Raw genomic sequence first — 27,606 nt, 5'->3', positions numbered from 1 at the left:
TTTTTTTTTTTTTTTTTTACACCGAATTCACGAAACTTCACGAGAAAAAAGCGACTATAATTCCGGGTCACTGTATATGTAACGGCGTATACGGAGAACCGTCGGTACAATTGAGTTTGCCGTGGAAACGCGGTTGGTTAGAGAACAACAAGGTTCGAGAGCCGAGCCCGAGAGAACGTAATTAAAAAATCACTCGAAGTGACCAATAAAAGGTGGCGACCGGGCGGCCAGGCTTATCTCTCCTTCACATGGCACAAATCCTCGATCGCGGCCCGTTCAAGGAAATCCGCCGTTCTATAGATTGTCATTGTTCTCCGTTGTCTGTTTTTTATTAGCTCTCTTATTTTATTTTATTTTATTTTATTTTTTTTAATTTCTTTTTTGAACGGAGCGTGCTGTAATATTGCATTACTTTTGCAACATTCTGATATTACATAAGTATCACGTTGTAGTTGGGAAATTGCGAGCAAGTTTTGCACTTTCCTTGCGGCGCAAGGAAATGCTAATAACACCGAATGCAAAAGGGAGCAAATGAAATTAAAAACAAGTGCTATGAACCTCAAACTTATTTTTCGAGTAAAATGTGCTTCCGTAACTCGCCTCGCAGACGCGCGCGTTCGGCCTGTTTTATATTTACTATCCTGCGCTGCTTCTTCTTCTGCGTGGCTAGTCAGCGGTATTTTAGAGCGCGTCTTTTTACGCTTCCGCCATCTGGAACGTCGCTCTCATCCTCCCTTCTTCCGATGTTAAAAACGTTTGGGTACCGCGCAATTATCTCGGAAGTTCCCGCTGACAACGCGAGCGTTTTTCTGGACGATAAATAAAATGTAAATGATTTCAGCGGCGAATAAAAATTCCGGTAGCGCGGAAGGAAGGACGATCGAGACAGCGTGGGATGGGAGAAAGATTTCGGCGCGGTTACAGACAGACGTTACAACATAGATACTACGCGAGACGAATTCATTTACTTCAGTTTGCGTTACTGTGTGTGTGTGCGCGCGCGCGCGCGCGTCTATGTACACATTCGCTTCCTGTAAGAAATAAGATCCATCGAATAATGTTTCCACGCGAGAGGCAGGAAGGAGCCGCGGTAGGTAACGGAAACGGGCACGTGTCGCCGACAGTCCTGTCACGTTATCGTCACGTGTCGCATGAATCGAATGTTTTCCTCCTAGAAAGGCGCCGCCTTCGTCTCCGTTTTGTACCGCGGATGTACGTGGAACGAGGAAACCTCGCGTCTGGATACGCGCGAGGCCCGTCCGATCCTTTATGCGATCCATATTTCCGAGGATATCCGCGGAATATGAAGTCAAACGCTGAGCGGGACGCGGAACGGAGGTCTGGCTTTATATTTATCGTTTTAGACCGCGCACTTTGTACCTTGTTACGCCGACACAGAAAATTCGCTGGAATTCGTTTCTGCGTCTCGTGCTCGGTGGAAATTTGACATAGTTTTGCGAAAATTTTGTATATTCAGAAAAATGAAAAGTTTTTTTTTTACATTTTTTAAATATTTGCCTCCGTCCTTGTTTGTGCATTTTCTCCGCGGAGAGAAGGAGATGCGATATGAAGGTCAGTATATAATACGGTCGAGAAATTTCTGTGACCATCTGAGACGCGGATGGCTTCTCACAGAATATGTTGACAGGAAGGGGGAGGGGGGCGGGCGGAAAGGACGCGCGGGAACGTCGCAAGTATTCGCTAATGTAGCTCGTAGCTCTTGCGGGATAGGGGAGTTTGCTATGGCCCCCGGTGACACTCAGAATGCGCGGTCCTTATCCGAATCTATGCGAGCGCTTATGCAGCAGCGGGCGACTCGTCGCGCGCGCATTCGAGAATCCGAAAATTGCATTCCTGGCACTCGCTTGGTAAACGGTCGCTCCTTTCCATTTCCTCGCACCCTTGCGCGTCTCTCGCGCATCTCTCCCTTTCATCCGCCGCTCCTTTTCATCACAACCAATATCTGCATATTGCTAATGTATATAACGCAGTCTGCGAAGAATCCGCGTGTCGTTACGTGCGCGCGTGCGCGCGCGCGCGCGTTTCTCACATTGAAGAGAAAAATAGCTATTCTCTTCGAGCATAATAACAATCTTTTTGCTTGAAAGAAAAAAAGAAAAGTGGAGAATATTCATGCGCGCACAAATAGCGCCGCGTGCTTTCTCCTGCACACACACACACACACGATTTCTTCTCTTGCAATATACGTATATATACATACATATATATACGTACCCTCTTCCGAAATACATACATATATATCTGTACCACTTTTCTCTCCCGTTCTCCACACATGAGTGGCGCAACGGGGGATACGCGCGGCGAGACCAACTTTCGGAATTAGGTTGCATCGTCGAAGCTCAGCCCGCACCGGTACTTCGTTTTCGAATCCCTGCTGCGGCTTAGAAATTTAACCCATCCGTGAAACGAATTTAGGCTGCGGAATGAAGCGAAGCTCTACAGCCGAGTAGCTTTCCTTTCCCTGCCTCCCTCATCCTCTCGTTCTCATTTTCTCTGTTGTGTACATTCTCTTTCTCTCCTTATCCCAACGCGCGTTGGTATTATCTTTGCGACGTGTGATTATATGTACGCGAGAGAGACGAACAGATTCTTATTGTTCCAATTTGGTCGAGGCATTACGCGCGCGTGTCTCTTGAAGACTAAAGAAACTGTCGCGAACTGGCATCTCGAATTGCCAGGCGGCAACATGAACGGATGGATAATAATGCAAAAGGGGTGAAAAACGAACGAGTGAAAATTTTTCGTCGGAAACGTCACGATTGCCGGAAAGCGGATTACAAAGACGAACGACGAGGAGTCGCCGCCGCGCTGCGCCGCCGCCGCCGCCGCCGCCGCCGCTTGTGAAAATCCCCCTGATTTCTCGTATCGCGCGATTGAGAGAGCGCAAGAAAATACGTAAATAAATAAGCTTCCGACGCGAAAGAACCTATACCGGAAGGATATTTATTTCCGTGCACATTTTTACCCAGGTTTAGAGGAGAAATTGAATACGACGAATAAAAAGGAATATAACAAGAAAAATTGTTCGGTGCGTGCGAAGAGACGTCACGTGGCTTGACGATACGAACGACGACGACGACGACGACGACGACGACGACGACGACGACGACGACGATGGCGTAAGGCAGGGACAAACGAAAACATCGTGACGTGTTGCGACGTCTTGATGCGTGTGCAACGGGAATGATGCAAGACGCGTCGCTTCTCGACGGGACCGGTTTGCAAAATGGCAACCCGCGGGATTATTGTACGTACAAGAGATTTACCGTCCGTGGCCCTTTCGTCGAGCCAAAGGGCGGCCGAGGTCGCTATGGCAACAGACAGGCGGAAGCCAGCACCTACCCTTCTATTTCCCCGGATACAAGCCGTCGGCTCCGCCGTCTCTCACTCTCTTTGCGTCAAGTGATTCTGTTGCACCGTTCTGCAGCCTCCGCACGCCGCGCTACTCTCCTTCTTTTTTCTCCCTATATCTTTTCTCTGTGTTTCTTCGCCCGTCGTCGTCGTCGTCGTCGTCGTCGTCGTCGGTTGCGCGTCGCCTACTCGTCCACTCTTCAGATTCTCAAACGTCGTCGCGAGCCGCTGCGCTCGGTGATCTCGTCTGTTGCGGTCTTTCTGCCGACAACGGAATTTCCCGAGGAACAAAAGAACAAACGACACTCTCGTACGATATCGTTATCGACCTATCGCGTCGGCTTTCGAGACATTGCGGAACACACACACACACACACACGCACACACACACACGCACATATAGGTGTAAATATAAAAATACGAAAAGCACTATCCAACGTTAGAAAGGAAAACGCGATTTTTGCTTGCGTATTTGTGTGTGTGTTTGTTTAAGACAAATATATTGATCTGACTTTCTGTATTCGCGCGGATAAACGAGAGTAATAGCAAAAGTTAAACAAGAACGCGAGATATATATTAATTCTCGAATATATTTGCGAGATTAATTGGAACTCAATGAGCAATGATTTTTCGCTGCAACGAAGCAACTGCAAATTTATTGTCCGACACAAATTATTCAATAAAACAAATGTTACATCATTAGGGAATATTAATTGCGCGCGCACAATTTGTTAGTTAAATAAATACATATTTTACATGTACTCACAGGTTGGCGATTAATACTTTTAATAACTTCTAATTTACTTTAATATTGATTGTCTCCACTTTAAACAATACACGTGAAGCAAATTGTATATTTAAAAAATCTTTTTTATAACACACATATCACAAGATTACGCGCGCTCCGTAGTAGTTCCGAAATCTTTTGGAAGAAAATTTCAATTGTTTAGAATTTTTGACGAGGTGTAATCAATTATTTGTAATAATCAATCAGCAAGACGCGCGACGAATATTTAGGATGGTATCAACAGGTGGCCATCCGCTACTTTTTTTTTTTTCTCTCTCCGCTTCTTTCTCGGTCTTGATGCATTCGGTGTTCGGTTTGAACGCGCGTGTGAGTCGTTTAATTTGTAAATAACTCTCAACGCCGAACGGATTAGACATTGATTTTCAAACGCGCTTGGATGGAAAAAAAAGAAACAAACAACAACAACAATCGCACGTATCGTCAAAATATTTGCAGTTTTTAGTAAAAGTTTCTTTTCTATAGTTATTTTGTAAAATGAAGAATTTTATCGTTTCAAAATTGTTATTTGCACAATATTCGAAATTTACATTTAATCTCTTTTACCAAAAGTACAACAATATTGGCGAACCCTGTTACCTGCCTCGTGTGGCGGAGAGAGAACCGCGAACATTTATAATACTTCACATTAACCGAGAGCAAACTAAAGTTGAGGGCTTTTAGGGGAGAGGAAGAACCGAAAAAGCCGACGCTAGAAAACGGCAAGTCGGGAACGTGCGCTCGCTATCGAGTTATTTCAGCGTTGCGAGATAAGCGTTATCCCCCACGGTCATGAATATTAACGAATTCCGGCGGTAGGATGGACAAGACTTGAAAGGGACGGACTGGACCGCGGTGTGTGCGTGACAATCCGGGAATGAAATTAATTTTCCAGCTTCACGTCGAGCCACTATGATGCCTCATCCAACATAAATTATCCATCGAGAAGCGAGAGCAAAAGGCAATAGGTATATGTCTCTCAAGCATTCCTTTGTTAACACAAAGAACTGAGCAACTTGTGTGTGTATGTTTACTGTATTTTCAAAATTATCATTACAACTCCGATGTGCGTGCGTTTTTTTTTTTTTTTTTTTTTTTTTTTTTTTTTTTTTTTTTAAATATATTATCACTTTCTCTCTTTTATCAATCTTCCGCGAGGAGATCTTTTCTCGTAAATAAAATGCAGAATCTCCGCGCAAAGTTTTTTATCTCGCGAAAGATTAAAAATCTCACCCGAGAGCAAAAGTGACTTAAGAAGTTTGCCGACAAATCAGACGGAGCGCGGATCAGGATTTCTCCTCGTCCTGGCTTGTTCCCATCTTCCCATTGCGCGAACAATAATTCCGTCACTAATTGAGTTACGTCGCGGCCTAAATGTCCGATGAATATTCATATCTTTCTCCGCGTAGTAGTACCTCGTGTTTCTCGTTGGCGCCGCCATGGAGGAAAGAAAAAGTTGTCGCGAATTAAAAACTCAATGAAATTAGAAAATTTGTGTGTTCGCGCGCGCGCGCGCGCGTGTCATTTGGCAAGAACGTCGCGAATTTTTCTCATTTGCGTCCCGGAATGAACGTAATTTTTTTTCTTTTATTTGCAATGGATTACAATATGTGCGTTACCTGAAGTGAGTTATTGCGTGTTTATGAAAATTTCTCGAAATATCACAAAATAAATATTCGTGAAAATTTATCATGCGCTAAAATTCAGCTTTATTTTTTTAAACGCAATACGATTTCTGTCGCTCGTGTACACGAAGAGAAGAAACACCCAACATTTTCTTATCATTAGTGTCGAACGAGCGGCGGTTGCGAATATCGTTATCGCGTCGACCACACCGAACGAGCTATTGAACAGATTTTTCCTCACGTTTTTCCTGCTCGACTTAAACGTCTCTCCTCTGGTCGCAGCCCGCGGCGGCCTGGCGGGCTGACTTAGGGAGATTGCGATTTGCATAATGCAATTCAACGGGATCCCGTTTCAAGGAAAAGTCAAGAAGAACAGGGCAATTACAATGAGACTCCATGGGACGCGGTGGCTTTCACGGCCTTGCTACCGACCACCTAGACGATGTCGGCTTTATAAATATTCAGCCGGTCATTAAGGCGGCGTGGATAGAGAGAAGTGAAGAGGCAGAGAGAAAGAGAGAGAAAGAGGGAAGGAGAAAGTATAGAAAGGACGGAAAAGTATAGAGAGAAGAAAAAGAGAGAGAGAGAGAGAGAGAGAGAGAGAGAGAGAGAGAGAGAGAGAGAGAGAAAAGATAGAAGGAGGAAAAAAAGGAAAGAGAATGTTCTTGTATAAAATTCATCAGACTTGACGCGTCTTTAAACTCGTAATTCGATTGGATGTATCGTCGTAACAATATAAATATGTAGAGACGCTTTTATAACGCGCGGCTTTATAGTGCCCGAAAGTATTATTATATGAGAGAGGGTTAAGTTGATCCTTGCGGAAACATTTCAATCCGCGTCGCGGCAAAAGTCCCAAGAGCGCGCTTTTCCACGGGCGCAAAATGAGAAGCTATTGTCTCTTGCTGAAGAATTGAAGGGGAACATCGCCGCGGTTTTCTTTTTTTTTTTTACGTCTTAAAGAAAATAACATCTCATTGTTACTTACATTAAATTTGTTTTCTTTTTTATTCTGATTGATAAGATAAATGACGCAGGGAGAAGACGGGAGAAAAGCAATTAGATGTTAATTGAATCTCTCTTTTTAAAAAGATGTCTTCAATCATTTCTTTATTCGCCACTTAAATGACACGGAAATGAACGACACGAAGTGTCGCGCTCGTTCTTCATCCCCTTCGCGACGGTTTTTACACAAAACAGAAGGGAGCTGTCTTACGACACGAGTATTCCGCGTGTAAAAAAAAAAAAAAAAAAAAGACACATGTAATGAGAAAAGCGACGCGACCAGTCGGAAGATCGGCGAGCTTGGCTTGCGAGTTTCGCATGTTTCTTACCGCGACGGCGGAGCTGATTGTCTTCACCTCCGCGCGACCGAGAAGCGGATTAAGGCGGTTAGTTAAAGAGCAGTTACTATACAGTCGCCAGCGACAAAAGCACAGAGAGAGAGAGAGAGAGAACGTAAGGTGGATGAAACTTCCGTGGCGACGTGGCGAAACACACGGTGCGAACGGGCACGGACGAAGGGTAAGAAAAGGAGGCGTTTTCTAGACTCATCCCCCTTTCCCCCAAGCAACGTCGACGATGGTAGTGGAATGTGCTCGCCCTTATCCCCCGAACTAGGTCCGTAACTGGCTTCAGCTACGGCCCGACCCGAGCCGAGTATATCGCTGCCGGCTGCAATAGCAGAAACTGTCGGGCTAAGTAACTGCCGGTACTTACAGTAAGTTCGCGCGCAATGAGACCGCCTACATAAATACACCTAATACACTGACGTCCTCTTCCACCTTTATCCCGCCTCGTGGTAAATTCCAAGCCTGGAAGTGGTGGCCTTTCGACGCGATACCAGGATTAGGTGCAGCATGCGAGCTGTGTTAAACTGATTTACTTGGCATTTCATTGTTCCCCTCTTCTCTTCCGATGTTATTTTTTTATTTTACTAGCACGAGACACAGACGCGCGCGCTATTATCGTTTTTATTTTAACGTTTAGTGTCAGCGAACCTGTCACCGCGATAACAGCTAGTACATACGTCTTACAAATCATATGATACACATTAGAGAGATGTCAGAAATAACGCATGAAAATCAAAATCAAAAATAGTGAGAGCGAGGAGTGAAAAAACATCACGCGACTGTATTTTTCCGGTAGGATATAAAGTCTGCACAGTTTTACGCGATGAGATGTACTTTACCTTCATAAAGTGAAAAAAAAAGAGGAGTGTGTGTGTGTATTTTATTTGTGAATACGGAGGATAGAATCGTATCTCTTTTTTTCTCTCTCTCTCTCTCTCTTTCCTTACCCTTTGAAATTATCCTCAAGTTACTCCTTTATCATATCCGGGCTTTCAATATTCCCGCTGAAACTTTCAATAATCGATGAATCTGCTCCGTAAATTTGAATATCTTCGCGACTTTTCGCCCAACTTTTTACTTCGTCGAATTTCTCCCGAAGCGGGAAAGTTCACGACGCGCTGTGTTATCTTAAACTGATTTCGGACCCGGGATTTTCTCCTCTCGCGCGGCGGCACGTGTCTGAGATGTTCTCTTGCGTACGCTTTTGCTTCTCTTGCACAGTAGGGCAAGTGAGGTCGTGACAAACAAATGCACCGCGTCAGCCCGACGTGACACCCTTTCGTAGCCGGAAACGGCGCGCGCGGCGCGTGGTGAGGCGTGCGAAAAGGGCGGTTAAAGTCGGCAAAGGTGGAACAAGGGACACGCGATGGTCGAGACGCGAGCGGAGAACGACGAGTGGAGGAGGATGAGGAGCAGGATGAAAAGTAGAAGATCGTGGAAGTAGACCGTGCTCAAGTAGACAAGGGACACGTCAGCCGCCATCCTTCTACTCAGCCTTTTATAGATTATTCACGTACAATGGTCGGAGTTGGGGTGGGGGGAAAGGTGACAAGTGGCGCGCTACTAGGGCCTCGATGGAGCGATGGGTCCACGATGGATCCCTCTTTTATCCTGGAAATGATTCTCGAGTGGCTCCTCGACTTTTCTGATGTACCGTCGTAAGATTTGCGACTCGCCGTGATGCGATTTTCCTTCGCGCGAATAATTGTCGCAAATTAAAGATTAAATCCGTTCGTGGTTGAATAATATCGAATTAAGTTTGGTTATTTGAATAAAAGGATGCTCCGTGGAAAAAGAATGAATTATTTTGCTCCTGGTTTCTCTCCCTGGTTCTACGTCCGTGATTTCGGTGTACATTGCGCGTACACCATCATAAACGCGATGTCGTAAAAGAGAGTGTGAAAGAGAAAGAAAAAGAGAGAGAGTGTGTGTGTGTGTGTGAGAGAGAGAAAGAGAGAGAGAGAGAGAGAAAGAAAGGAAGAGAGAGAACGTCCGGACGGTCTCGTCGTTTCGCTGTATGTAAATGCGAGCCGTCCGCGATGTTCTCGCTCGTGTTGTTTGGCGTTTTAATGCTGATTGGACGACTGCCGATTCAGCGGCTGTTCGTTTGCCGCGATTGTCGTTTCGTCCGTGCGTCCTGCGAAAATTTCCCCAAAATTCCGCACGTACACCACCGTCGTTCGTAGCTGCGCGAGCGAAACGCGAACTCACTAATACCTAAAATAGCTTTTTGCGGTTGTTGTGAGTCGAAGAAAATTTATTGGTTGAAAAAAAAAAAAAAAAAAAAATTGCGCGCAAGATCTCGGAAGACTTACACAAATGTGCAGCGCGCGATCTTGTGGAGAAACGCGCATATTTGTGGAACCGAGCATTGAGAATAGTAAGAAGCTATATAAAATATATGGCGTTTAATAAAAGTTTCGCCGAGACGAAAAATAGTGTACACATTCCGATATGCATACACACACACGCGTCATGTGTGTTGACAGCGCAGTTATCGGAATATCGCTCTGTCAATATACGGCAATTCGCTGTTGCAAAATGAACCAAGAATAAAACTAGCTTTTTTCCAACACCGCCGCACCGGAAACACACGGCGTGGCGTCATCGCCCCGTATTTTTTGAACGTCGCTCACGTGGAATAACAATCGTCGAGGTTTACCTTTCGATTTCGCCGCACGCAATGTATGCATTTCCTCTTCCTCCGTCTTCTTAAGGTGCAACCTTTGCGTTGTCGACTCCGTATCGCCGATATCACGTGCCCCGAAGAAATCGATACAGAAAGAAGAAAGTCGCGACGCTTCCGTGCAACTCGCGCCCCAGCACGGGCGATAGAAAAGGGAAAAGGCGGATATAGAAATGTATGTACGCGTGTGTGCGTGCATGCGTGCGTGTGTGTATGTGTGTGTGTGAGGAGTCGAGGACCCGGAGGGTTCGGGTCCATCAAAAATTCAATCCATACGAGTATTCGTTGTTTCGTCGGCGGGAAGGAAGCGGAAGCAGTAAGAGAGGCGTGAAACGTTTTGTAGAATTCTCGAGACGTTGCTGGCAGATCCGCGGGGTTGCCTACGGGAGCGGATAAAGGAGGTAAGAGAAGAGGTCGGCGGCAAAATACGCCGTTCTCCGCAGGGAACGGCGAAACAGAAAAAGGGATGCAGTCGGAGGAAAAGAGGCGGAAAAGGGGTTTGTGAAAAGAGGTGGAGTACGCGCGTACAGGGTTTGACGGCGAGAGAGGGAGTGGCGCACGGTAGCGCGTTTGGTTCTTGAAGCATGTGTGCCCCATAAATAACATGTAAATATTTTCAATAACTGCCGGGGCGGCCCCGGCATGAAAAATGCAAACCGCTTTGCGTTCGGCCCTCGGCGCGTTGCATTCCCCCGTATCGTCGTATCGCTCATCCCCCTTGCGCGTTCGGCATCCATCCCCTTAGCTCACGGCGTCGAACTGTCTTTTAATATATCCGTGTGTATACACGATGTGCCCTCGCGTGAAATTTATGACACGGCGAGCCGCGTCCGGGCGTTATTCGTTTTCGCTTTAATCCGTCGAATTTCGATGCCGCCGCGTTCCGAGTTAGTTTCGAATCTTAGCCTTAGATTTTTGAATAATTGCTATAGCTGCTGTGTGTGCACTCCCACGACTCTCTCTCTCTCTTAAAAATCGCAAAATAGCGAGTCGGCACGATTGAGCAATTGTCGTGTAAACGATTCTTTAAATGAATTTTTCAAATCTAACTTCAATTTTAACCCGATTGCTTAACAAGAAGGCTAACAAGAAGAGCAGAATGCGATGATATTCTCGGCGAATGTTGGCGTTGTAACCGCACGCGATTTACGAGAACGAATTAATAAACGGAAATATATGTTACACGCTTTCAACCGCGGTTTTTTCTTTGCGATCGCGCGCTTTGATGTACACGCGCCGCATCAAGATTATACGCGTATCTCGCAACGCATGCCCCCCCCCCCTATGTAATTGCGTAATAAAAATAATATCTATACTATCAGCAAGTGCTTGGTTTTATTAATGTTCTTGAATGGCACATGCGCACACACTCATGCTCGATCGTTTTTTCTTTCGTTTGCAGGGGTTTCGGCTTCATCACATTCGCAGACCCTGCGAGCGTAGACAAAGTGCTGGCACAGGGCAATCACGAATTGGACGGCAAGAAAGTGAGTAATTTTCTCTCTCTCGAACACACATTTCACCGTATTAATTCCTATACTCGACACATGTACACGTTGCACGATCGTCAATTTGAAGAGAGCAGTTTTTTTGCTCTCTCCAGGAAAAAAAAAGTAATAATTGAAAAACAAAGTAGATACAAATTATCGTGTTCGAGTGTGCGTTACGCGAACAATTAATTTTCACGTTCGATCGGAGCCGCTGCCGTCCCGAGATAATTGAAAGAGCATGCCACGAGTCGATTGATCAAACCGATTGGTGACTGCAGTTCATAGGTGTATTCCGGTCCGGGACGCCGCGCGTCTCTGTCATCGATACCGGGGAGTACAAAATTTTATTCGCGTTTGAAACTGCATTAATTTAACGTCAAACGTTGTTTCGTTGCCTCGTTCACAGTCTGGGCGTATCATTTATCACTTGTATCTCGCAATTGCGCGCGGTAGCTCGATTAACGTTTAAATATCGTTTGTTCGGAATATTTCGACCGAAATATATCGGTCACATGTGAAAAGTCGTCTTTTTTTTTTTTTTTACAATGTTACATTTACATCGCAAATTCTCGAAGACACGTGTGTGCTGTGAATTTGATTAATTTGATTTCAGAATAATTTTTTGCAAAACCGTATCGGATATCGTTGTATGTTTATTTTTTTTTCTCGCACTTTTCCCGCGAGATCGTCGGCGACATTGAGCGGAACGTTGCCGCCGACGACGACGACAACAACGGCGGTCGCGCGGTGTGAACGATTAATCGCGGGTCGACAAAGTCGTTTGGCAAACGCGCTCTCCTTGCTCGCTCCCGGCGAGCAAGACAATGCTCACGGAATAATATCGTAAGACGGCAGGCGGGTTGCACAGCGAAGAGAAATAGTTGCGGACATTAGCTGTCCACGGCGCCATAAGTAGAGCGACTCTCAGTGCCAGAGCGGCCGCCTAAGTGGCCCCGAATACGCTTAAGCGAGGGCAGCTCCGGCCGTATCCCCGGCTCGCATAAATTTCGCGTAATTCGCTCCGGCTAATGCAAATTGCGAATGCACGGATCCGGAAGCTAACACCTTCCCGATAGCGGGAAGAGAATATCGCGCGTATAGGGGCAACCGCCGGCGCATCCTATTAAGCCTTCCTCTTAAGGGATGAGACGCTCTCACCCTCTAGCACTTTGTCTCTCCCCTTCCTTCTCTCTTTCTCTCTCTCTCTCTTCTCTTCTCTTTCTCGTCACATCCCTTTCTCTCTCTCTCTCTCTCTCTCTCTCTCTCCAAAAACGGAGAGAAGCAACGGAGGACGTACAAGGAATGCAAACGCGCGGAAGCGCCCGCTGCTTTGATTCGCTGACAAGTTTCGCCGCATTAATTAGTGTGGCCTTCGTTCCTGGCCGCGTTAACGAACGGGGGGAGACTCTTAACTCACTCTCTACACGCGAATATAAATAAAGTGGAACAAGAGAGCGAAACATGCGGTACATTCTGCGATTGTGTGGTTGTCGCGAGGATGTGTGTGAGAATTTGTCCTTCGCGTTGTTTATTCACACATTTGTGTAAAATTTTCCGAAATGAAACAGAAATTTATCATCCGAGATCTAATTTTGTTTTAACGCGCGAGAATTAAAGACGTTTTTTTTTTTTTTTGTATGCGCCGCGCTCTACGCGCAACATAATGAAATAGATAAATTAATAATGAATTTTATGAGCCAAATATATCAGATATGTTCCGATTATATAACGTTATTGAAAATCAGCGTAGAGAGCTGGGGCTCGCGTGCGAGCGCAATTTTGCTGGCCGATACGCCAGACGTTTCTCCCCATCTGGTATGGACAATGATTTTGCAACGTGCCGCGTAAGCTCCGCGCGCCGCGGCACAATGCTGATCGACGATCAGAATAGCCAGCAGATTCCGCTTAATCGGGCCGGGTTGAGTGCTGATTAAAAAATGCGCGGGTTTCGAACGTGCGCGTCCTCGTTTGCGTCCCGTTTGATCTCGACAGCCGTAGCGGAAGTAGCCAAATCGGCTGTACTCGCGCGTGTTTCGTCTATAATGGCAGTCGCTCGTAATACAAGGGGAGGGAGAAGGAGAGGCAAAAGAGAGGAAGGAGGGTATTTTGCTGCAGTTGGTCCCCGTCCTTTCACAGAGATTCAATAGCGCAATTTCGCCGCGGAACTCCGCTCTCTGAAGCGCGAAACTTTTTATAAAATCTTTAAAAAAAAAACTTTTTATTAAAATCTAACTCTATTAATCCGCGCGGAGGCGCTCCTTTGATTACGATTATTATTTTAAGATAGGTTGATGCGTTGCGATAATTGAGACAGCTCGAAATAATATCGGGAAACGACGACACATGCGGGTGAGATGAGGATCAGAGAAGGAGTGGTCGCGAGAGGAGAAGAATTTCTAAAGGAAAGTGCACGCGAAATTGCAAAAGCTCTTTAGAACTCATGGCCCGCATTCCTGGATACCTTCTCAGACGTTTTCGTCGTGCGATGCTATACAGACGGTATAAGCGCGAGAAATACGTGGCGGACAAGTCTCACAGTCCCTTTTCCTCATTTTTCGATCTTCTTTCATTCTCGAGGGCAACGCAAAACTTAATCCTTTCGAAAACGTGAATTTTTCCATGAAAATATTATACCGAGAGAAAGAGAGAGAAAGCGGCTGTGTGTTTTAACAAAGTTGCCGGTGAATTATAAAATCTCGCGGTGCTGCGCGCGCGTATTAAAAAATATGCATAACATATAGAGACGTTCAACGCGCCGGCCGGGAAGTAACTGAAACGATACGTCGAGATAATATTGAAACACGAATTTCCGATACTTTTCTGCCAATGCAATTTTTCCATACTTACGCAAATTGAAATTCTCGCAAACTCTTACCTCAATGTCGCGTGTAATACGGTTAAACGAGATTTTTCACAAAGACCGCATTACCGATGTTTTTCATAATATCGCAATTACATTCGTAATAACAGTCTGGGTTTTTTTTTTTTTTTTTTTTTCCATATCTGGAGATCTGGGATTTAAATGGTGCGTAGTGAAATAAAATCGATTTATTTTTATCCTTCTCTCTTTCTCTTTTTATTTTAAATATGTATAATGGACTATTGAATGCAGTTAAATAATGAATATTTAGCATCTCTGTGCGTCCATGAAAATCTGTTTAACATCTATTATGCAAAACAATATGCGCACGCTTATTCTTCTCCTTTCTCCCGTGCCGGAAGTTTTACATATATATATATACATATCGTATTTTATAATATATATATATATATACCGTCTTCAATATTGTGTGTCTAAATAAGTCTTGCCGAAAGGTATGATAAAACTTTCTCCCGTTTTTTTCTCTTTCTCTCGTTTTCTTTTACTTTTGTTTTCTTCTCTCGCTTTTTCCGTCTTTTTACATCTTTTCTTTCTCGATCGATGCTTCTTAAACGCCTTGCGTGCGCTTCAAGCGGTGGGTTGGAAAACGCTGAAAAATAAGCAGCGTCGCTCATCCGCGGAATAATTTATTTGGAGAGTCTGAAGCCACTAAGCCCAGCGGAAATTGTCTGCAGTCCCTCACAAAACTCCGAGCTATCTTTCCTCGTTTTCAGTTGCCGTTCTCTTCGGCCGACTCTTTCCACTTCCGTACACTTTCTTTCCTTCTTGTCCTCTCTTTCTCTCTCTCTCTTTCTCTTTCTTCTTCTCGAGTGAGTCAACAGTACGAGAAGCGCGTCCATTGTCGAATGCTTTTAAATTTGAAATACAAACCGTCTACCTTACCTTCCCTTATGTCGTCTATTCTTCACTCTCTCTCTTCTCCCTCTATCTTTCTCTCTCTCTTTCTCTCCCAATATATCAACGTAATCGTGTGAATCACATATGTGTCATTCAGTAGAATTCTATTCGTCAATGTCTTCCTCTTCGAGTCGCTCTTTATTTAAGTTATTCAGATTTCGCACCCCGAGAGCGTTGATTTGCGCGCGCGCGCGCGCGCACGTATCTCCCATTTGGAAGACTTGGAATTTCCCGGATAACACAAACGTAATTAGGAGGCACGGGAGCGGAAAAGGAATTAGTCACTTTGTAATCGTAATTCGGAGAAAGTTTATGGCTCGCGGTTTATGAAGACGCATCCCGTCGAGTCGTCGGGAAAGTTCTGGTTATCGCGCCAACGAATTAAACCGATACAAGCAAGACTGCGGCATCTGTTACTAACGGCTTAACTCACTCGCCCTTTACTCGCCGGATATACGGGGAGTACAGCCGGCATGAATATAAGTAGAAACTGGGGCACCTACATCAGACAGTTGTGTGGAGAAGGAACGGGATTAAAAAAAAATCCCATATATCACGAACAGAAATCAAGGAGTGGGATAGTGAATTCATGTTAGAGCTGAACTATCTGCGAAAAGAGCTTCTAGAAATAAAAGATGCATCCTCTCCCTTCTCCCGTACGTAATTTATTGTAACGATTCTTATCGTCTGTCGTCGCGATGAGAGATTTATAATGTGTGTATAACATACATATATATTTATATATATTCGACTATGCACAATTCTTTTGAATTCGGCACCAAAGATTTGTAATTAAATATACTTTTATGTGTTCCGCATTTTTTTTTCATGTATTATAATAATACGTATATTTAAATAAGAATACATATATAATAATAATAATAATAACGTTTATATAATAATGAAAGAATGGTGGTTTTTTTTTTAAATATATATATGTATGTCGATCGTTTATCATAACCCGAGTCTTTGACGTTCTCAAGGGAACCTTTCGCGAAAAGAGGGATCCGTTCATCAAGGGAGATTTTCGAAGGTTTCCCTTTTCACGCCGACGGAAACATAAAATCGAGAAGCCCACCCTTACCGCTGCGTCGATGCCTCGCCCTTTGATTTCCGGCTTCGGCAAAATGCGATCTCGTTAATGGCGCATAAACATCAACAGAAACTTTTCTATCCGATTCCCTCTTTCTGTCACGAAATAAATTGTCGCCGTCAGTCATTCCGCGCCCACTTGCTGCTTACGAGAGAGTGAGAAGTGAATCGCGCGATTAAACAAATCACTCGCGGATCAAAACGAAAAGTTTGATGACGAAAAACGCAAATTTTACACAAATAAAATTAATCGAGTTATCTCTCTGTCATGTAAGTTTCTCGCAAATTACATTCGAGTCTATCTGGCTCGAAATTTGTAAATTTACATGACGTACACGTTTGCGGCCTAACGAGAAAAATTAACAATGTAAAAAAGGGAGCCGCACTATATCTTTCGTTGGCAAACATTTTATACTACAGCTGTATGTGTCATGTTTATTGAGCACAGTTCAACTAGAAGCTAGTTATCAAATTTGTATGTGACACAAGCAGAGCCTTCGCTACGCTTCATGTATATAAAACATGGTTTGGAAATGTCGATTTTCTGAAAATGTAGAGAAAGAGAGAGAGAGAGAGAGAGAGAGAGAGAGAGAGAGAGAGAGAGAGATAAAAATTACTAGAAATTTTACAAAATTTACTTTTTTGACAGATAGACATCGTCGTTTTTTTCAAGATTAAAAAACTAGATGTGTGTACAATTTAAATATCATGTTCGGCGATTCTCTGTTTTCTTTAAGTTTTTTTTTGTGATTATTGTGTTTTGATTATTGTAAATTCGTGTTGATCACACGTTGAAAAATTGATAATCTGTCAATTTCTAATGACTCGGTATGATTTACAAGCGTCAACGCCAACAGACATCAATAAACCAAGAAAAATTGCATTTAAGGCACCGCGCCGAAAGATTCGACGGATGTTATCTGTCTCGTTGGCGAAGATTGATGGATCGTCAATGTTTTTAACGAGAATTTGAGGGAATTGATGAGCTCGAAAGTTAAGTGTCCGCTCGTTTTATCGAAATTAGAGATAAGTTTCTTTTTTTTTTTTTCTGAAATTCCAAGCACCATAAGAGAAAGAGCGAGGTAATGAATTCCGATTTGTCTCAAAGATAAGCGCAAATAAATTTCTCTGTTTATTTCGTTCCACGAATATTCTCTCGTTGCGTAAAAACGGTTATTTAATTCATTATTATCCTGAGTTATGAAATGACTCGAGCCCACGGGCTCGACCCTGCGTTTGTATGCGCGTACGTGTGCGCGATATTTCCTTCGCTCGCGAACCACATAAACGGAATCTGCACGCCTCACACGCACACACACACACACACACATACAACAGCGACGTATCACGACTGTAAAATACGGCGTTGTGTAGGCCGAAGGTATGTGTATCTCGCCGCCCCGATGTGCATGAAGTATAAATAATTAGAATGATGTATGTAAGCGTTCTGCGGTCGTGCGGGTGTGCCGTTGTCTGTTGAGCGTGGCGTACACATCGACATGACCTACGGCTTTATTTTCGAGGGCGGCCGCGTTTTACCCGTTAAATTAACACGGTTGCCCGCGATTTACGCGACTCGTTGAGAAAGTCGATGTGGCAACAGATGATTTTGACGGCGAGTATCAAGCGGAAACGAACGTGAACGCGCGTCATCATCAACGCGATCGTCGAATTTTGTTAAAAAAAAAAAAAAAAAAAAAAAAAAAAACAATTAACATTAAAAAGCAAAGACACTTTACCGCGAAGACAAGTAAAGTGCGCGTATTGATCGGTCGAAAGTGAAGTTCTCGCGCACTGTACAAAAAAAAAAAAAAAAAAAAAAAGACTTAAGGCTATCTCGACGAGTACAATGGCGGTTCTTGCGTGAGAGAAAACCGAGATGCGTATGACGGTCCATTCTCCGCAACCCCAGGAGAAGATGGTGTCGTGTTTCTCGATGCCGAAGTCGATGTTCTAAAAGCGTTTCTCCAGACGATCCCCTTAACGCAACTTGAGCTGGTAACGACGCGCAGAATTTTCATTCGCGATAACGAGCGATTAAAACAAAAAAAAAAAAAAAAAAAAAAGAGAGAGAATACAAAAGCTGCCTGTATTACACTGATGTATAGGGTTCATCATTCACTTTTGACAAAATTGCGCTTCACTCGGTAAATCCTACGAGGAATAAACCTCACTCATTTTGGAAGCTACATTCTTGACTGCGCGCATCTTGAATTATGTATAAACCCGCCGACAATATGTTCGCTCAAGCACGTATTCCTCAAGCACTATTGCCTTGCATTACTTTCCTCCGGTAAGCAGTTAAAGATTGGTCATTTGGCACAATACAAATAGAGAAAGAGAGAGAGAGAGAGAGAGAGAGAGAGAGAGAGAGAGAGAAAGCGAAAGAAAGAGAGAGAAAAATTGTAATAAGAATTTTTTAAGAACTTACATGTACAAGTAGAGAAAGAAACTTTGTCTTCAAGTAACAAATCCACAGCTTTAAAAGCATAAATATGCCCGACTAGATTGCACACTTCTCAAGATTATACTTTTCAGAAAAATTTGAGTTTGATGAAAGTTCCAAGTACTTGATTGCGACTTTTTTTTTTTTTTTTTTTTTTTCAACATCAAACACGAGAACTATTACGCGCTAATTGAGATCTTGTTTCTTTCCACTTTCAACTTGCATTCTTAAATTTTCTGCGCATTTCTTTTCCCATCGTTCTTTACAAATGTGTAATTTGCGTAATGAATCTCGATCGTAAGAAGTAATTCTCTGTGGCTTCTCTAGCAGTTTGCTGGCCAGTTTCGCGTCGCGCAACTTGGAGAGTAAAGGGAAGGAAAAACGCGGAGGGAAGAAGGGCAAGCAGGTGAACGGAGGAGGAAGGGAGGAGAAACGACGAAATAGTCTATTTCACCTGTCTCTTTTTCTTTCGTCCTTCTCTATTTCTCTGTCTCTCTTTTTCGCCCGTCTGGCTCTCCCCTCACAAGGTCTCTTCAACTCGCCTCATAGAAGCGCATTCTCGGGCGATCCATTTCCAGATTAAACACGCGTAAAACTCCACTCTCATGCGGTACACACAGGAACTACGTTCCTTTCCTTTGCCTCTCTTTCCCTCTCCGCGCCTCTTTCTTCTCTTTGCATTTGTACGAGACTCCTTCCTCTTTTTCTCTCCTCTCCTCACTCTTTTCACGCATTCTTCTCTTCTTCTAAAACATATACGGGGGAAGAGGGGGAGAGGGAGAGGAGAGATTTGAACGTTCCTATTCCACTTCCTACCCCGAAAAGTAGACGACAGGAGAAAACGACTCGCGTACTATCGTTTAAAGCCTCGTGTAGAGAAGCGAGTTCTTTGCTTTGTGACGAATTGGAGAAAATGGCCATAGGTATCTGTTTAATCGCGTGCTGTTTGAGAACATTTCGAAACCACGGAGAAACGGAGAATATCAAAGAATTTATACCAAAGCATTGAAAATTTTTGTAGGAACACATTGTCAACAATATTGTACAATTTTATTAGTGAAATAATTCGGGGAGGGATAAATTTATATACGTAATAAATGCTCTTAATATTTCCTCCACGCGATCTTACCAAAGTTATCGGCAACGCCTGTTTCCTTAACGGACTAATTTCCGGTTATCGGGCATGTTCGAGGCGGGGTCAGGGTCAACCCCGAGATCGATGAGAACGACGTTAACGAGGCGCTGGATGCGAGAACGAAGATACCTACTTCGAGGTAAGCGTTATCGTTTAAGGCGAGACGTGACGTTGAAATGGAAAGTACGAAGGAAGGGAGAGAAACACAGTGGGCGAAGGGGAAGGCGAGAAACGCGTGCGAAGCATTCCGAGCACAAAGCTCGTCAGGGTAGCGCGGGATGTTTTGCTCGGGCAAAGAGGGAAGGGAAGAGGGGAAGAGGATGGAATATAACGGCGCCGCGCGGCTCGACTCGCGCGGCGGGTTAGAGAACGAAGATACAGAGTGGGATCCTATTGAGCTCGTCGTACGCGGCTGCTGCGCGCGTATTAACACGTCATAATAATTACGAATGTAATCAGCGACGCGCGCCGGAGCTTTCTGAATCGCGCGCGTTTTGCTTTCACCTCGGTTAGTCGCTTCTTCCTCCGAGGAAGAACAGATTTGCGATGTCGAGACGAGAGAAAGGGAGAGAGAGAGAGTGAGAGAGAGAGAGAGAGTGAGAGAGAGAGATCCATGCAAGGGTGGAATAAAAGTTACAGTGCCGAGTGTACGGTGCGTGGAAGCGGAGAGAATGTTGTGCGAGGAATTTACACGCTTTACGATATATCTCGCGCCGCGCCAATCTCTGTAATGAAACTGGGGCTCATTGAAAGCTTGAAAGCGCAAACATATGGTTTAAACGCGGACTGACAAGTGCGCAATATTTTCAAACGAAAAGGTACGTATAATATAAAAGAAAAATTCCAAAGAATTGTTCGCGTCGACTATATCTTACATTTTCATGGCGAATATACTCTGTTGTTGGAATTTAATTTTTACAAGAATATGTTTTCCACTCTCGCGGAAAACTCGATACGACGATGATTTTGGTTCAAGTAGTTATTTTAACGGCGATATACGGAAAATAACGCAAGAAGAGAGAGAGAGAGTGAGAGAGAGAGGAGAGAAGAGACGGCGCTTCCGCAAAGAGAAACATTTATAATCCACTGTACAAGTTGGAGAACGAAGAGACGAGGGAAAGTCTTAAGTAATCGTTAGAAAATCAATGGCGAGTTCTCAGGCGGTGTTTCACGGACAATGTGCAATAATCCACGGTCGGGAGCCGAAGAGGCTGCAGGCTTTCCCACGAAGTAAAGCGGTTAGGCAGTCGGGAATCGGAGAGAGAGAGAGAGAGAGAGAGAAAGACAGAGAGAGAGGAGAAGGGAGAGGGGGAGGCAAACGCGGTGGAAACGCGGAAGCGTGTCCTCCATCATCGAACTTGGAACTTGTCAGCTAATTGCATAGTTCGCCTTCTTGCCTGCAAACATCCGAATTCAGTCAGGAACAGTCTCCGGGTCGGACTCTCGCGCGAGTTTTCCACTTTCATTCTTTAATATCTTCTCGCGTAACGTTTCCCGTAACTTTTCGGCGCGAGTTTATTTCTCGAAAAGAAAAGAGAGAAAGAGAGAGAGAGAGAAAGAGAGAGAGAGAGAGAGAGAGAGAGAGAGAGAGAGAGAGAGAAAGTTCGCTTTTCGTAAGAATTTTAATAACGTTATACGCCTATTCGAATAGATTCTTCCTCGCGGTGGTTATCGCGCGCGCGAAATATTCCGTCGTCGTCGAGAAATCAAAACAGCGGCCGCGGCAACACACTAGACGGAGAAACGTTGTTGTTCCGACCGTTTAAATAATTCATAAGCAATATCGCGCCGTGGTCGCGGTCACGTCTCGGCTTCTCCCTTGATTGGCTCGAATTTACGAGCCATTGTCGCCTGATTGGCCGCGCTTGTGCGACGGATGGTGGCTCCGTAAAGAAAAGCACTTTATCGCCCGAGAGCATTGACGTGCCGAGTTCTCAAGCGACGGCGTCGCCGGCAGGGAGAGAGCATGAAACGCTTTCGGTAATTCCTCCAAGACTCAACCCCGCTTCGTCGTCGTTTTCTCTACCGTTTCTTCGCCGCCAACCGCGCGCGCTCTTCGTATTCCGGTTTCTCCGTCGAATTCCTTCGTATACCGTACAAAAGACCTCTCGAGGTATCCCAATAGAAACGGGAAACATCAGCGCGCGTTCGGTCTACTGTATTCCCTCTTCTTTCTAACATTTGCTGCTCCTTTGTGCGGTATTTGTTGGCGCCATTTCATCCGCGAAACCATACCGTCGGATATCCGGGCTTTACTCTCTCTTTCTCTCTCTCTCTCTTTCTCTCCCTCTCTTTCTCTCTCGTTCTCTCTATACGTGTATCGATGGCTTGCGATATGATTACAATCCTCGTTGTCGATGCAACCCCGTGTTTCCTCGATAGTTTGCCGGAAGTTTGAAGTTTTCGATAGCACAAAGGATAGTCGGAAGTAAAATCGCGGTAATAAAATTACTCGTCTCTGAAATCACCGATCTCTCTCTCTCTCTCTCTCTCTCTCTCTCTCTCTCTCTCTCTCGTTCTTTTTGAATCGTGTGAAATTTATCGTCGATAACTCCAATCGGAACTAGATATTCTCCCAGTGGAACTCTCTGAGAATTTTCGCGGCGTTGTCGTCTTCCGCGACGGCGCGGCGCGAGTTTGCAAAGGGTTATTATGCCCGCTACACGCCCTCGCGAGTTGCAATTTCGGTTCGGTCTGGTGGACCTCGTTGCCCGTGACACTTTGACGCAAGCTCGGAGCGGAAAACGGTGTCCGGAGAGCGTCTGTGCCAGGCAGTTATGAGTTGCTTAATTGTTTTGTCACTGTTCGTCCTCGTCGAGACAGCGCAACGTCCTCCGTCGTTGCTGTCGTCGCTGCAACGTGTTGTTGCTGTATATATACAGTGGCCGCGGCGGAGTTTCTCGGAGATCGTTTCCGGAATAGCCGCGACTTGACCCGTCGATAAACTTGGACAGCGAGATTCTGATGTCCCCGCAAAATCGACAGTCAGAGAAAGAGCAATTGCATTGTTCGAAGGCGCCGCTCCCGATGGTCGCAACGGGTCGGTAATTCTTCGAGTTGACGGGCGCGCTCGTGCAATTCATCGAGATGATTTCGATAAACTTTGGTAATCATCGAGATTTGTAATAATAATAATAATAATAATAATAATAATAATAATAATGTAAATATAAGAAAGATCTTTTTCTCAAACAAGAATCTCATTTTTGAAAATATATTTAGAAAAAAAATATACTATAATTTACATATCTCTTCACTTCTATATTTCTTCCTGTTCTATTGCGTGCTGTCGATGTAAAGAGCCATCCAGATGGCAGCCGTTAAAGGGTACATCGTGCCGCGATATTGGCTGGCGCCGAATGTCGGTGACGCTGTCGGGAAAACTCTTCTGACAAGCGTTGTTATTAAAAATCCGAAGAACTGTTCGGCTCGACGCTCCGGAAACGAAACAAACGCGTCTGACGTCGAAAGAACTGCAATAAGATGTAATATGCAGCAAGATTTTCAGATACAAGATAAATTTCACGCGACTAATTTTCAGAAAAAAATTCTAATATGCGCAGTTTTCAAACAATTAACTCGATTTATTTTTCGTTTTATTCGAGCACTCGATTATTTGATTTCGCTTACGTAGAATAATTTACTGGCTAAATTAGTGCAAAGTTTTTCTTGTTCTAATTAACACACACGCGCGCGCGCGCGCACACACACACGTGTGTGTTGGGAGAACGAAAATTATATTTAAACATTAACTACAATTAATGAAACCGATCTCTTTTTGCCGGGACGCGCGCAAGTTCTGTTAATAATTTCGGTCGGCGCGATCAAACGACCGAAACCGCATTAAACGGGCCACTTTTGCATCGAGCGGGACGAATTTCCATTGGCGAGATTTTCCGAGGGAAAGAGGGAAAGAAGGGGAGTTGTGTGCGCGCGCGCTCGGCCCGACATCGCAATAACGACGCATTCGTCGGGCGCGAAAAATAATGTCCGCCGGATCGAAGCTGGGAGTCCATTTTTATCGGTCTATACATCTTGGCGGTAGTCGCGGTGGAAACCGTGAAGCGAACAAGGTGTAAGGGGGTGGGCGGCGGAGGGGACCTTGGTACGCAGCTGGCGCGAATATTAAAAGCAATCGCTCAGTCCCGCGTAATAACTGACCGCTCGATCCGCGCCGGTGTATATAGCACACAGTCACACTTTTCTGCGCTTTCGCAATCCGCGCACTTGCGTGAAAAGAATAATAGTCGAAGTCGCGCGGAGAGCTTTCATTTGTGTGTGCGTGTGTGTATGTGCGCGCGCGCGCGCGTGTGACACACTGCATAAAAAGCAAAAAATTCTTGCGCGAACTTCATAATACCCGCAAAGTGACGTATTGAAAAATGTTATACAGCTCGGTCTCGGCGAAATGCATGCATATTTTATGCTTTAATAGTGGAGTGCGGATTTCACTTGCAGGAATATTTAATGTGTCGGATATATATATATATATATATATATATATACATACGCGATAAAGTTGTAAAGAATAATCCGCTATATCGTTCTTTAGGAGAGGTGGGAAAGGGAGGGGAGAAAAAAAATTTGAGACACAAGTCCTCCGCGAGGTGCATTAATGATGAAAAACATTTCTGTACAACTGCACTTGCCTTGGAGACGACTGCTACTACTTTTTTTTTTTTTTTTTTTTTTTTTTCATCGGCGCGTCACGGTTGCGCGGGAAAAGCTAGGCGAGGGATGAGATGGACGAGGGCGGGAATGAAACGATGAAGACCATGTTCCGTCATCATGGAACTAGGAGAAAGAAAAAGGCGCGCGAATGACAAAGGAAGCCGTTTCGTTTCAAAAGACCCGTGTTTGCGAAACGAGCGCGTTACAACGACAAAAACACTCGTAAATTAAAATCTAGTGACATTAGGAACGTACATAATTGCCATTGGTTTTTGTCGAGTTTTTTTTTTGTTTTTATAGAAAAAAACAACAGGAAGAAAAAAATTAGTGGAAGAAACAAAGAGATTTTCTTACATAAGGGAGCGTAAAACAAGTGAAGAGGCAAACAAAAAAAAAAAAAAAACATTACTCCGCACGTCGGAAATGATCAGTTGCAAAATCGCGGTCGTATATTTGCCTTTAATTTGCCGAACGAATTAACCGGGTATTTGAGGCGAGCAAACGCTACCACATCGCGCGCTACCGTCACCACCGACGTTCGGGCATGGAAACGAATCGGCGGTCTCCAAAATTTAATAATAATTCTCGTCTCCCGACCCTGCTGTTCTATACATCGCCAAATATGACATTGCCGATGAATTCCCGCTGTCTCTATCGGCAACGAGAGAAACCGCCGCTTCTCTCTGCGCGCGAATTCGATGTTGTCCGGAGACCGCTCGGGATAGAAATAAATTATAAGCGCGACATTGCGCTCTCTCTCTCTTTCTCTCTCTCTTTCTCTCTTTCTCTCTGTTTAAACAGTTAACTAGCCGACGGGAAACCATACTGTGGAAACGGAAACCGTGCTGCGGATAAATAAGCGCCAAGATTTTGTTATCGTGAAAGATGTTTGACGTTTGATAACTGAAAGTGGAACAGACTGCACTATTTCTTGCGCGAGAACTTATTTTATATATATATATATGTATATTAATATAAAGTTCGTATTATTGATTAAAAGTAAACAACCTGTTTTACACCAGATCGTAGAAATATCGTAACAATAGAATTACAGTCGTACAGTTTGAAGGGGACTTAAGTGTCTCCAACTGCCGGATTCAACAACCGTTTAACGGAAGTTTGCTCGAGCATAAATTTCATCGCACGCTCTTCAAGATGAATGGCACACATGTACCGCGGCTTTCGGAATTTCGGCGCAGCCCTCTCTTCCTCTCCCTCCCTATCTCTCTTTCTCTCTCGTAATTCGAACAGCAAGTCGTTCGTTCCCGGCGTTATAATTGAAACTTTAACGTTATACGGCCTCCTCGGCTATTTCCACGTCTCCTCTGTCTTTGGTGCGAGAAGCGCGCGCGGCCACATACCTCGTATAACAGTTTAACCAGCATTCGAATTCCTACGGAATTAGCGCGAGTTCGCCTGTGAAATTTCTCGTTCGCGTTATCCCGCGGATGCAGTTTGCCGTGGGAGTAGCGACGACGGAAGGGAAAGAGGGAGGAAGGGAGGATTGAGGTTTCGTAAGCGAGACCGCTTACGGTCGCGACGGGACGGCGATGGCAAGGCCGGGACACGGTCGAAGAGAGAGAGAGAGAGAAAGAGAGAGAGAGAGGGAGAGGATTGCGAAGAATGGCGTCGTGAATTACTTTTCCAAATGCTCCCGATCCGACTCGAGGCTCTCCTTTCTACCGCGCCCCTTCAGGGTAGAAGCATCCATGGGTAGGTGGCTCTTCCAATTTCCAGGCGTGCCAACCAGATTGAATTTCTATCGTCGACGGCAACGACAACGACGAAGACGACGGTTGGCGGCCGATCATTTCGCGAGATATCGGGTAACTGGGTTATGTTTGCGAAAATGGCTTCGAGCCTCTCGATTTTTCTTGGTAATGCTACCTCTTCGTTCTCGACGTTCCTCTTCTCTCTGTCTCGCCCTCTGTCTGGTCTCTTACGTACCTATGTTTTCTTTTGTCTCCCTTTCCTCCTCCTCGGTCTCGTTTTCTATCGCCTCGTTATCGACTCTCTCTTCCGTCTTCGTGAAACCATCTCTCACTGAGACGGATTGAATGAATGGGATATCGAAGACTCTCACGTTGATCGACTGGACGAATTGCGTCTCATCGACAAATGTGTATTACATCAGACAGGAAAAAATGTGATTACGAAAAGGCGGATATTATCTTTCCGACGTGTGTATCTGTCGAAAAAAAGATGATGTGCAAATCGAATCCCGAATAGAGACATAGTTTCGAACTGTGCGAATATATTGGGCACCTCATGGAAGACCTCATTTAATCAATATTAGAAGTATAAGTGTCATTTGTTGTATCTTTCTTTTTTTTTTTTTTTATTACAAGACTACAAACTAAGAATGTCTCATTGATTGGTTGCCTTCCCCGCGGTTCTGTTAATATTGTGTACATGTATATTCAAAACTCTAGTTATATCTCGCAACTTCGTATTCGACGTACGACGTGTACAGCGAAATCCGTTGCAAATAGCTCCTGCGGGTGCAGTAGCGAAGTTTGAGAGGCACTTTCTTCATCCCCGCCCTAGTCTTTTCTTGTATCGGAAGGCAAGATCAGAAGAAGAAGTATTACCAAAGCGAAAGAACGACGGAAAGACTCTTTTCCCGTCTCGTCGCCGTCGTCATCGTCGTCGACATCGAGACACCTCTCGTCCGGGAGTGTGCGAGGGACCGGTGTGAACTTCGCCGTAGGGGATTATGCAAACGGGAGTGGTTCCTGAGCACGGCAAGAGAAAGCTAGAGAGAGAGAGAGTGTGTGTGTGTGTGTGAATGTGTGTGTGTGAAAGAGAGAGAGCTGCGTTGCTGTGGGTGGATGATGATGGTGACGGTGGTGGTGATGGCGATGGTGGTAGGTTCTCTTGCTTGTCATTACCACGTTCGTGGCTTCCACCGCCCGGGGTGCCGCTCTCTTTTACCCTGGAGAAAGCCCGGTGCGTGAGGGTAGCGCCAAACTCATCCCTCGGTTTGCGCGCGAGAATATACTTTTTTTTTTTTTTTTATCTTCCTTTTAAGTGGCGCACCGATGACGCTCTCCAAGCTAATTACGTCTGGTAGTGAAGCTTCGCACGAACCCGATAAAATAATTCGAGATTGAAATCGGCGCGAGATGCGAGGAAAAGTAGATTGTAAAAATCGATCGATTTTGTAGGAAAAAAA

The 27,606-nt window shown here is 44.7% G+C and overlaps 1 protein-coding gene across 4 annotated transcripts in view; it reads left to right on the top strand.

Annotated features, from left to right (window-relative positions):
- Positions 1-27,606, top strand: part of LOC109852420 (RNA-binding protein Musashi homolog Rbp6) — a 457,600-nt gene that overhangs the window by 252,398 nt on the left and 177,596 nt on the right. For all 4 annotated transcript variants that reach the window (XM_020423562.1, XM_020423560.1, XM_020423561.1 and 1 more), the window contains one exon: positions 11,222-11,306. In XM_020423562.1, coding sequence (XP_020279151.1) covers positions 11,222-11,306 — 85 coding nt within the window. The remainder of the gene's footprint in view (positions 1-11,221; positions 11,307-27,606) is intronic.

This window comes from Pseudomyrmex gracilis, unplaced genomic scaffold (assembly GCF_002006095.1).
Source record: "Pseudomyrmex gracilis isolate BER0280 unplaced genomic scaffold, ASM200609v1 scaffold_29, whole genome shotgun sequence".
Lineage (NCBI taxonomy): Eukaryota > Metazoa > Arthropoda > Insecta > Hymenoptera > Formicidae > Pseudomyrmex > Pseudomyrmex gracilis.
This window is presented reverse-complemented; position numbering and strand designations above follow the sequence as displayed.